The sequence below is a fragment of the Emys orbicularis genome, chromosome 5 (genome assembly GCF_028017835.1).
Source record: "Emys orbicularis isolate rEmyOrb1 chromosome 5, rEmyOrb1.hap1, whole genome shotgun sequence".
Lineage (NCBI taxonomy): Eukaryota > Metazoa > Chordata > Testudines > Emydidae > Emys > Emys orbicularis.
In genome coordinates, this window is record NC_088687.1 from 47097277 (window position 1) to 47110126 (window position 12850).

The window sequence follows — 12850 nt, forward strand, 5'->3', positions numbered from 1 at the left end:
TTTGCTATCAGATACAACTCCAAAAGTAATTAAACTCTGCTAGGTCCTTGACTGCTCTTAAATCTGGTGACAGATGTCTCTGATGTATGGGGAGTTAGATGTAAAGTACACCCGCCACAATTTAGTGTGATTTCCAAGTTCTTCAAAAGATTTGGCAGAAGGTACATGCGGTCCTAGAATATTGTATGGAATGTTGCTAGCTCACTTTCAAAGATATAATAGGGCATTAGAATGATAGTATGGTTCCTATTCCTCACTCTCTGAATTCAGAGGATTGTGTTGGGAAATGGGAAGTGCACATCCAGAGCTTATATGTGAAAATCCCCAAAGCTCTATGCTCTCCAAAATCCTATTTATTGTCTGTCAGACCATGATTTTAAAAGCTAGCACTATGGAGACACACCCAGCCCTACTGTGTGCTTATGAAATAAAGATAAGTTCTGTTTCCTAGCTGTCCCTGAGCCTGAATGAGATCAGCTGTTGGATGAAGAACAGCTGACTGAAGCAAAACTGGACAAGTACCGTAGATAATGCTGATGAGGAGAGTGAAATGTTCTGAGGAACTAGTTAATGCCTTACCAGTCAGCGAGAGGCTTTCCCATCATCAAATTGGTATGCAGCCTGAGTCTTGCTGAACTTGCTGATGCTGGTTACCCAAATAACAATAGCCAGAATGAACTGCTTCTGCCTACTGTTGTCCAGGACACTCCACCTTATCTTGATTTATGAATTGTAGGCCACAGCAACCTGTACGTTGAAGTCCAGACTTCCTGTATCACACTGTATCTGGGAATGAAACTGCAGATGCTGAGGAAACTGCAGTTGTTCCAGAACACAGCAGCCTGCCTACTGAGCAACACAAAGCTGACAAGAACACATCCATCTGGTGTGTTGGTCACTTCACTGACTGCTCATCAGTCAGTCAGGTTTTAAGGTTCTGGCTTTAAATTACCAAGGCCTGGTGCATGTGCTCTCTTCCACCCTCTGCCCCGACATAGCTGCAAGGATGATGGAACTCTCCACACTCCTTTTTTGAATGATCTAAAATGACTATAAACCCTACAAGTCCTCAAGACAAAATGCAAAACCCATCTATTTGTCCTTTTCCATAATTAAGATAATAGAAGAAGAAAAACACATCCCTTCTATTCTTGGAAATGGAGAGAGAGTATGACAAAATAGACTATCAATTTGGTATTTTATAAAATTAAGTGTTCAGATACTTTGATATTTAGGACAGTTTAGTGAGTTATTGGTATGTATACTTACAGGATGTTTTGGCTCTGCAGGGAATGCACAATTGCATGATAATAGTTTTTGTGGTATAAACAGTTTCTTGGCTCATTCTTTCCATGTAGCTCAATAGTCTATAGCTCTTTTTTTCCATTTGTTCAAACAGCGGTCTTCATATTTTTTGCAGTGCTTAGAATTGGAGAATTGGTATAATACTGAAAGTAGGATGTAGGATCTGATCACGCTAGTTGTGATTTATCCATGAAAGATTTTTTTCCCCTGCACATGATAGAGCTTCTTCCAAATCCTTTAATGTAGTATATACTACTACTTCACCTTTGTAATTGGAAAGTGTTACATCAACACTAATCCTCACAATAAGGAAGGCAGAGTAAGTATTACCCATTTTACTGACTGTGAGGAATATGAGGTAGAGATGCTGCTGCTGCTGCTTAGATTCATAGATTTTTAAGGCCAGAGGAAACCATTTGGATCATCTAGTCTGATCTCCTGCATAACACGGACCTAGAATTTCACTAAGTGACTTCTGGATCTGGTTCGTAACTTCTGCTTAAGGTAGACCTTATTTAAAATATATATAGATTATATAATAATTTGCTCACAGCTATATAGGGAGTCAGAAAAAGAGGAAAACTTCTTGTTTGTTCAGACTACTAGAAAAACAACAAAAATATTCCAATAATATTTCTCTGGTATAACTTCCTCAAAACTGGGATTTTGAGTTTAGATAGATTTCCCTGGATTTGGGAGAAGTGAAGATGTACAAAACGGCAGTTCATTGGTTTCAAGGAACTTGTTTAAGACGCTGTCTTAATTTTTTAGACTGTAAGCAAGAAGGCAGAGACTATTTGTCTTGTACCAGTGACAAGCATATTGTTGGAGTTTAACAAACAATTACACTGTGTTTTAAGGGGGTGTGCCATGGAAGGTTTGAGTGCAAAATCTTGTTGAGAATGTCTCCAAGTAATCAAGGAATAAAGAAAATCTGAAGTCCTTGCTTAGCATCTACAGATTCCATATGTTTGACATCTCCAGAAGCTCAAGGATTCAAGTGACTGACATGTTAGAAGTGGAGATTATTCCACAAAGCACTTGGTTCAAAGTGGAGGAAAATGTGTAGAGAATGAAGTCAACGAGCTCTTGGCATCTTTAAAGTATTCTGCACGTTTCCTCACTGCAAAGTTAAAAATATCAATCTATAGGAAAACAAAGCATCAACCTGTCTTCCACTGGGCTGCACACACAATTGTGGGAGCTGAGGGACCATCTGAGACCCATTGTCAGTAGTATGTTTTTATAAGAGCCGTTCTTTTATTTGACTCCTTGAATACTTACAACACTGAAAGAAATTTAGAAGTAAGTAAAAATGGATGGAGGGAAGGAAGGGATCAGATGGGTAGGAAAGAAAGTTTAAACCATTGTATTTAATTTTTACTCAAGTGTAAAGGGGAAGGACAGAACATTTACATCCCTTGAGGAAGTGTAATATGCACTTAAATCATTATTCTCTGTTTGCAGGTATGGATTGGAATGCTTGTTTAGATTTTACAGCTATGGTTTGGAAAAAAAATTCAGACAAGAGATCTTCAAGGATTTCCAAGAAGAAACAAAAAAAGACTATGAATCTGGTAATTCCCATTTCTTAAGGCTCTCTAAAGATAGGGGGAATTGTGAGAAATTACCTATTTACAGTTAGGTACTTAATACTCCTTTTTTGTAACTTGTAAAATTGTCAATGATCTTTTCTGCTATTAGGTCAGCTTTATGGATTAGAAAAGTTTTGGGCTTATCTGAAATACTCTCAATCCAAAACTCTACCCATTGACCCCAAACTGCAGGAATACCTTTGTAACTTTAAGAGACTGGAGGACTTCAGAGTTGATGTAAGTTTGTAAGTTCTGTTAACAAAGCATTCAGTGTACTATTGCTAAAGGAACACTATCAGGTTAATTTAGGTTTTGTAAAACCAAGATTGTTTTGGGTTTTTTTACAACATTTAAATAAAATACTTTTGTTTAGATTTGCTAATTTTTAATGTTTGCAGCATGGTACAAGAAGCCAGAATGTGAAACTAAACAAAATTGAAACTGATCAATCCATTTTCACTGTCTAGGATGAGTGAAATGCCAATGCTAAATAGAACTAATGGAAAAAAATAGATTTAGAAAATGTTCAATTTCATAAACTTAAGCTAATAAGTAAGGACATTTTTGTTTTTAATTATCTGACTGTGTACCTGTAATTAGTGCTCTTAGTGTAGGTAATCTCTCAACAGCTAGTTATAAGAATGCAGCAAGTCAATAATGTCCAGTGAGCAGTTGTTACTGAATTGCACTGACAGCCATCACACTTACTATTTAGTGTCTACTGACTTCAATTGCTGTTTGTGAGTCTGTCTCCTGGTATAAAGGAAAACTCTGTGCTTTTTCATGTAATGTTAATTTTCCATAAATGGCTGGGCATTAAGACTGTGATGTTGGGTAGCCAATTAATGTTCCTTTAGGTGCTGTGTGCTCCCAACTCAGTGACTTTGGGGTAGGTGATGGTGCTCAGTGCACAGGGTGGGGACCTTGTGTACCACCAGAGCATTAGCGTGTGACAGTTTTGTTTAATTCATGTTTCTCTTAACTGTTACCACATATTTTGTTGTGGGTTATTCTTTTCATGCTTGACTTTTTTTTTTTTTAATGCCAGGACGGAGTCAAATACCTATCTTAAAATTCAATTAGACTATATAATCTTTGGGGGCATGGACGTTGTCTATAAAAAAAACTAGAACATTACTGAGTTTATAATGTTAAAGATTTTTCATAACAATAGCACTGTTTTAGTGGGTTAGTCTTCCTACCTTTTAAACATGTCATTCTAGTTGGATCTTCTACTATGAAAGTAAAAGTAGTAATATCCATACTTGTAGAAAAAATACTAAACTGGTTAATTTAATGTTTTCAGCCTCCTCTTAGTGAAATATCTGGGAGAAAAAGACCTTCACCTTCAATAGGTGAGGAGAGTGGTTGTCATAGACATCAGCCTACATCCTCTTCTAAGACTCTAATTGCTGCTGAAACCACAGCTGACCATCAGTTTCAGATCCCAGTAAACTTTCACGATGGGAATACTGCGCAGGAATCAATTGACAAGTTAGGCCAGAACAGTGCTGCCACAAAATCAACAGAAGGTGACATATCTGAAAAATAGACTTAAGACAAGTTAGTGCTCTTGAGGCCAACTTTTACATCAATATTTTAGTTCAGAAATTTTCAGGGGGAGCTGTTCTAATGCTTGATTAAAAACAAATGTATGGGAAGACAAAGGATTGCATTTTCTCTTTCACAAGAAAGTTAAAAATGTTTCCCATGGTTGGGGGTGGCTGGTTCTGAGATCATCAAAGGGTTTCTAGGAAAATGTCTATGGTTTCAGTATTGCTTTCCTTGAGCTATTGTTTACAAAAATGGCATTCCTGTACTATATGCAAAAAATATTTTGGGAATGCCTTACATTTGAGCTCATACTTCTTAAAGAAGATACAGTATATTCATGTTACTTACTGAGCTTTCTCCACCTAATTTCCCCATTATGAATTATTAATTGTACGTATCAAAGCCGAGAGAATGTATATTTTTTTAAATTACAGAAAGGATCTAAGTTTGTAGGCTCCTTCTTACATATATAACTATAAAAATATTTGCTTTTTTTGTAAAAAGTAAAAGCACATTTAAGGATGTGAAACTCTAAGGAACTGTGTGTGCTTCTGGATTCTATTTAATTATTTTGCTTTCTATTTTTTATTTCAGGATCTCCATAGTTAGTGTTTTTGTTAGGTGTGGAGTTTTCTAAGTGGACATCAACTGGTTTAGTTTTAAGGAAGTGTTCAACACTTGTTTTTATATGAATGTGAGCAAAAGTAAAGTAGAAGGGGAAAGTGGGTATGTTGATTTATGTACTGTCCTAAATTCACTAAATATCTGCAGTTTTTGCAGGTTCATAAAATAGCAAATAACATTCAAATCATCCTCAGTTTCATAGAGGTTCTTGTTTTTTCATTTCTCTCTATTTCATGGTTATAAAGTGTGCTACGAGAGGTATAGCAGATCGATTTTTTTTTTAAGATTTTATTTTAATTTCAACTCAAATATTTAGTTTTACTTTTGAGACAAATTTAAAAATTAAAGCACTCATTCTAAATTTGTTTTTCTATTTTAGAATGTATGTGAATGAAGTTATAATTTAAAATTCTGCTAGGTATAAGACTAAATGAGATTTCAACAAACCGGTCAAGACATTAGTTTCATTAAATGTAAACAATTCAAATAAACATTCATTTCTAGTGTTGGAACATGAGTAAAATCACGAGTTTTATCACCCGTAATTACTTATTAACGTCATTTATTTTGATTTAGAAGATTTAGTATAACTGAGGAAATGACTTCTTTCTTAGGTAGGTGGGAAGATAGGAATGAGTTCATTTTTGCTATACTTGTTAACTGCCAAACCGCCTTCAGTTAACTTTATAACTAGAAGTAATGTCTAACACTGATGCCTTAATACTGGGAGGTGTCCTAAACGACTCAACATCCAAAGAATGATTTTTAAACTTGTAGTGGATTTTAGAAGTTGATGTAACTTCAAGTCCATTAAAATTTTTCAGTTATGTTACCTTGTGAATCTGAATGGAACAATTATGAACACATACGCACTTGTAAATGAGTATATAGCAGTGGCCTTCCTAGTAGTTAAAGTAATTTCAATACACAATTGAGCCTTTTAGAAGTAACCTATTTTCAAAGGAAAATAGGAACTAACATAATAGGAATTGATGCAAATGAACATTTTAAATAGCATCTTTTCAACATACTAGTCATACATCTCAGAGCTGTTTGATCCATGCCTCTTTCTATCCATGAAAATGATGCAAATGTAAATTTGGATTGAAACTGTATATACAAGTAATAGACTTTGAATATTTACTTTCACTTTTTATTGAATGAAATGTGTGCATATTTAGCATTCAGTGTGTGTAATTTGTGCTATATCTTTGCAAATTTTATAAAAATATCAAAAAAACCCAATTGTGTTGTTTGTGATTTGTAAAATTATACATGAAAACATTGTTTAAAGCTGAGATTGTAGACTTGTATGAACTTTACTTTTATAGGTGAGTGAAGGCATTTGTTATGGAATTTAATCTTGTTGAAATTAGGAATGGCTTGATTCACCAATTCATAACCAGTTTTCTGCAATTTTAATAGAATCATTTTCATATAATCCTGTTCTTGGTTTAAAACAAAGAGGCAGGTAAAAAATGCTAAACATGGCCCTAAGCAGAAGACAGTAATCTTCTTTGAGATGGATTAGCTTATTTTTCCCTCAAAAACAAATACAACTCCTTCCTGCAACCATCTTTAACTGCAGCCGCATGTCTCTCCCCATACTTCCTTCTGAGTATCCAGTATCTTATTAAATATCCAGCATATACACAGTCACCAGTACTAGATAATACCCAAAATTGGAAATAATTCTTAGTTGAAATGTATTGCCTATATATTGGTGGAATTCCATGATTTAAAGTTATTTTTTCCTGGAGAACTGGAGGAAATGTGTGAATGGTAAGAAAGCAATATTACAGAAGTGGATATGACTTTTTGTAAGTAGCAAGCAACACAACATGATCTTTTGATAATCAGTAATGTGTACACCTACTTTTCTTGAGGTGGAAGATGTAGCTTACTGTCTTCAGCATGAGATTGACTGACTGTGTAACTTGGAGTATGGTATGTTTATAAAATTCCTAAAAATGTAGGAATCCAAATAGTTAAATTGTTTAGGCAAATATGCTGTGTGTTTTTACAAATCCCCTTTGTAAATAATCTTACAATTTAGTATACATACCTGGGATCTGCCATCTCTTGAATTTCTGATCTTTCCAGCTCTTAGAATATTGTGAGTTGAATGAATCATATGTAATTGATGAAAAGCTTCAAACTCTGCCTCTTCATTTGAAAGAAAAGTTTCTCAAACTAATTCAACAGCAATCTGCCTTTCAGCCTAGATGTTCTCTTTTGGCTCATGCTGCTTCTTGGGGCTTAATGCTGTAATTAAGCTAGTCCAAAATGTCTACTTAGCTCAATTTGCAGCACTTCTTTTCAAAAAAAACTATTCCTGCTTGATTCTGTGCACTGAGTGGAAGCCTTTGAAGTTGTTGTAGCTCTGATGTACAAGATCAATAACTGTTTTAAAAATCCAGTTTACTATTCAATATTTATGTAGTGACATAAGTTTCTCTAGTGCTGTACAGAACTAATTCACAGTCACTGCCCAAAGGCCTTTCATTTATATTAGACAAGTGCAGGAAATGATATCACACATTAGGGATAAGAGAGAACACAAATAAGAAAAAGAAAACAGGAGGGGGGGCATTCATATCTGAAATTTTTATTTTTTATTTTTTTTGTGAATATGGCAACTGTAAAATAGATGTGCAAAATCAGGCAAAGGGGAGTAGGTTTTAAAGGGAGGATTTTAAAGCCCTCAGATGTATCAAGTGGAATCTTGAGTAGGAGAAGGGGCTATTTTACCTCTGTATTTGGCACTGGTGCTACCACTGCTGGAATACTGTATCTAGTTCTGATGTCCACAATTCAAGAATGATGTTGCTAAATTGGAGCGGATTCAGAGAGAAAAGCCATGAAAATGATTAAAGGATTAAAAAACATGCCTTAGTGATCGGCTCAAAGAGCTCAATCTGTCTATCTTAACAAAGAGAAGGTTAAGAGGTGACTTGATTTCAGTTTAAGTACCTACATAAGGGGACAAATATTTAATGGGCTCTTCAGTCTAGCAAAGAAAGGTGTAACTTGTTCCAGTGTGGCTGGAAGTTGAAGCTAGATACGTTCAGACTGGAAGTAAGGTGTAAATTATTAACTAGTTCATCGCAATGGTCTCTTCTGTCCTAGGACTCTATGAAGAGGAAAAGGAGGTTATTCCAGTCAAAAGGCAGTTTGAAAAGAGCACCAGGATCCAAGTGGGAGGGGATAAAGGAGTATCTAAGCAAGAAGAGTCTCTACGTCCTGAGGTGGGAAGTTACTTAAAGAGGAATGCAAGCGTAGTGTTGGAACAGCACTTTGAAAATGAGGATGAGGAATTCAAACTTTATGCAGAGAAACAATGAAGGGTTTTGAGGAAGGGGGAAAACTAGAACTCTTTTAGCATCTAGTAAAATTGTAGATACATTTGATTTTCCTTTTGTTGTTACTCGGCTTACTTTGACCTGCATCAGTTTCAAGGATCCCATTCCCTGCATAGAACGGAGCCGCAATGGCACGTCGAATAGAATGAGTTGGATAAGCAGTTAAAATGTGGGCAGTCTATAATCAAATGATGGATGCAAGGAGTGTAGAAGGGCTATAACTAAATAGTGATTGAATTAATTCAAATGTGTACCGTGGGCCCAAATTCACAGCTGGGGAAAAGAAAACTTTATTCAAGTCATTTAGTCCAGCAGTGAATTTGACCCATCATGGAGAAACTCGTTCTGAAATGTGTTAGAAATATAAAAAGAAAACTCATAAAAAATCATCTCATTCCAGTGCCTGCATGAATATTGTTCAGAAGGCATGTAAAACATTTTGGGATGGGAAAGAGACCGTAGCATTGCTATTTGATAAACAAAGGAGACTAATGTTCTGCACAGAGTAAATCTGCAAATCAACCCTCAAGCGTAGTCTTAAAATCTTAATTTGCCCATGTGCCTTGGGTCAGAGATTTTCAGCTGCAGTGCCTGTTCGGTCCACACACACCCTAGCTATCCTCAGGCCCCATACGAAGGGCATAAAGGGCTACGAGAGATGAACCATCCCCAGTTCTTTTTTCCACCATCTATGCCTGAGACAGAGCATTCAGTAGCGCTCACTTGCTTTGCTAGCTATCTGTTTGTTTATTTAATCTTTACTTTAATCTCTGGTAGTCCTAACAGACTATCTTAACAGTTTTATTTTTAATAGGTTTAGTTTAGTTAAAGGGGGCAAAAGTTTCGGGAGGCTTTTAGCCTCCCTCCTTTCCAGGGGAACTCTCCTTTACTGAAGAACTTTTTTCCTTGGGGTATGCCTAAATTCCCAGGATTTAAGTATTGCCTCAGTTGGTAGGAGTCCATCCCAGTTAGTGATGGCCACTTGCACCATATCCACTGTTCAGAGGATACTCACGTGCTTTCTAAGTGCAAGATTTGCTTGGGATTCAAGAGTCATTACAGGACAGACAGGGACATATGGAGCAATCCCTCCAACCTGTATTAGATCCAAGCCCAGATACTCCACTGTGTATCAGTTTAAGTGACCACAACACACTATTTCTGCAGCTTGATCGCCTTCCTGACTATTGTGCAAGAGAGATTTGTGGGTAATAGTATCAAATCTGCCAAAAGGCACTCCAAACCAGCTCAGGAAGGATTTGGCCACAAGAAACTTGCAGTATGGGAGAACTTGCTCCTCACAAAAGGTACTGCTGATGCTCCAAGTCATCTCAGTATTGAAGGTTCATTCACATCTAAATCCCGTGGACACTATTGATCCTGTACTGAGGAAACCTATATCAGTGGCAACCTCCACTTCTTCAGAGAGTCCTAAAGTACCCAGATCTACCAGTCAATCTGTGCCAACACACTCTATTATTCTCAGTACCACAGGCTTCTGCTGCAGAGACTCATCGGGTTTCTGCGCAGATCTGCCCAGTACAGCAGGAATTCAGATTCTCCAAAGTTGTGCTTGTCTCTAACAATGAAAGTGAGTCTTCCTTCATGTGTGAGAGAAGATTCATGGTACCATAGTCTATTTCATCCCCAGTACCAACTGGTTCCCTGGTACCTATGCAAACTGTCAGATAATCTGCTCCTCCACCTTTGTCTATGGCCGCCCCCTTTTCTGGATTGTGGAGACAACAGCTCTTCTGATTCAAAATATTCTATCCAAGGTTCTTTTGATCATCTACCTCAGCCTGACTTTCATGGAGCTTTCGCCTCAAGGGGCACTTCAAGACACAAGGATAGTAACACTCACAGCTATCATCCTAGGGATTGGTTCACAACCCTTAAGCTACAAGATACGTATTTTCACATCGTGATCCATCCTTCTTACAAGAGGTTTCTGTGATCTGTCATCAGTCAAAAGCACTTTCAGTGTTGAGTGCTTTCCTTCAGGCTCTCTACTGCCCCTGGGATGTTTGCAAAGGTTATGGCAGTTGTCGCCACCCTACTTCATTGCTGGGGAGTCAGTCTTCCCTTACCTCAATGATTGACTGCTTAAAGGATGCTCTTGCATTGAGGTCCAGGTTGCCATCTAGAGAGCTTCAGCCCTGCTCACCATGCTAGGACTTCAATTAAACGTTGAGAAGTCCTCTCTTACCTGCTCAGCAATACAGCAACCTACCGGAAGACAGATTTCTTATTCTGACACATTTGATTATTCATGTCCCATTGAGCCTTTGTAGCTCCTCAGTCACATGGTGGCATCTGTCTTCATCATGCTACATGCCCACTTGCACTTCTGCTGTTTCCAGGCTTGGCTCAGGACATTTATACCCCAGCAGACACAGTTTGAAAGTTGCTCTGCATTCCTCAGCATGTGCTAGTCTCTCACCTAGTGGAAAAATCCACAGGTCTGCTGAGGAATCCCCTTCAACTATCCATTCCCTGTCATCCCATAGTTTGATTCCTCCCTTCTAGGATGGTGAGCTCCCCTATAGGACCATACTGTTGAGGGCAGATGGTCTGCCCACAATCTACTCTCCATACCAAGAGAGTACCATTGCTCATGGCAATCGGATACGCTTGCTTCTAGATTTATTATAGGGTTATCTAACCTGTTTCCAAATATCAAGGAACTCACCCCGACCTGGGATTTGAACTTAATTGTCACCTCTCTGATGAAGCCTCTCTTTGAAACTCTGGCTATGTCTTCACTTTTACAAGTGTCCCTGAAAACCGCTTTTTTTGTGGCTATATCATCTCTGGTTGGAGAGTTGGTAAGTTAAGTACTTTGATGGCTAACCACCACCCTCTATGCTCTTTTCTTTAAAGACAAGGTATCCCTCTGCCCACATCCTGGATTCTTACCTACCATCACATCAGATTCATATCAGACTATTCATCTTCTGGGGTTTCACCCTAAACCTCATCGGTCTAAGGAGGATGCAGTCCTTCACACCTTGGATATTTGGAGGGGTTTAGCCTTCTGTTTGGACAGGACTAGAGCTATTTGATTTTTTTTCCGTTGTGGACATGATTAAAGGTACACCTATGTCCACAGAGTCTAAACGGGTTTCCAGTTATATTCTGTCCTGCTACAAAGTTGCTAGTGTCCTACAGCCTGCGAGTGAAAACTGTTACTAACTTTTCTGTAGCTGTTGTTCTTCGAGATGTATTGCATGTGTCAATTCCAATGTAGGTGTGTGCGTGCCCTGAGCAGAGTTGGTGGAATTTTTCCCTGAGTGGCATCTTCAGGTCAGCTCCAGCGCTGTCTGGTGCCACATGCTCATAGTGCTGGTATAAACAGCCTTGCCAACCCTGCACCCCCTCGGTTTCTTCTTACTGTCTGACTCCAATAAGTAGTTCAATGAAAGACTAATACTAACAACCCTTTTTTTTTTTTTTTTTTTAAGAGCTAAGAATTTGATACCTTTTAAGAAGTTTCCAGTGTTAATCACTTTGTACAGAGTGGACCTAATTGTTCTTACACCTGTGTTAAATCTACTGAAGTACATGTAGTTGCATTAATGCAACAGAGCACTGTCTACTGATGGTAGTATAGGACCTATAATCCTCTATTGACAAATATCAAGTCTTAAGTTTTGCTTTCAGGAATTGGGCATCTTTCTGCTCTAGTGGGACCGTTATGTAGTCTTTGGGATTCAGAGATTAGTTACTACTATTAGCTTGTAAATTTTTAAATGTTTCTCCTGTTGATTCATCATATATTGCAGCTTTAAAAACTGAATTGAATCTAGTTTTATGTTTATATACATAATATATATTTTAAAAAAATAGGCACCAGTTTTAGTATCTGTACACATGTAGTGTTCTGCAACCGGAAAAAACTGTCACATGAATGTGCTTGTGTGTAGGCATCAGGTTAAATAGCAAGAGATGCAGTTGCACTGCACATGGCAAGAGTGGTAGCTGTACTGTATGCAAGACAGACTAGCTGAACTGTTTTTGCCACTGTGCAGGGTTAGACAACACTGATACACCCTCCTGGAGCCAAATTCACAGAAGCACTGATGCAAGAAATCACAGGTTTTTCCACATGATATGGTAATGGGCTCTACTGGAGTGTGATTTCTAAAGTCTGCTAACAGACTGCACTAATTAATTTAATATTAAACATTAGTTATGCAGGGTCTATATGGACCAATTAATGTGCAGCATGTAGGTGCTCTTTAGAAATCACACCCCTGTAGAGCACATTACCCCCACCATGTAGAGAAGCCTCTACTGTAGATACCTTGGCATAGGCAGACCTCCTGTGTAACAATTGCAAGTTGTCTCTTCTGTTTCCATTCTCTGTGGGGTGATGTGGCTTGATTCATTAGTATGTGCAAAACGAAA

The 12850-nt window shown here is 37.8% G+C and overlaps 1 protein-coding gene across 1 annotated transcript in view; it reads left to right on the top strand.

Moving 5' to 3' along the window:
• LARP1B (La ribonucleoprotein 1B) overlaps positions 1–6307 on the top strand; it is a 115359-nt gene extending 109052 nt beyond the window's left edge. The window contains exons 17-20 of the mRNA XM_065404658.1: positions 2773–2882; positions 3010–3137; positions 4207–4432; positions 5049–6307. Of these exons, the coding sequence (XP_065260730.1) occupies positions 2773–2882; positions 3010–3137; positions 4207–4432; positions 5049–5059 (475 nt within the window). The 3' untranslated portion in view covers positions 5060–6307. The remainder of the gene's footprint in view (positions 1–2772; positions 2883–3009; positions 3138–4206; positions 4433–5048) is intronic.
• The last annotated feature ends 6543 nt before the right edge of the window (positions 6308–12850 follow it).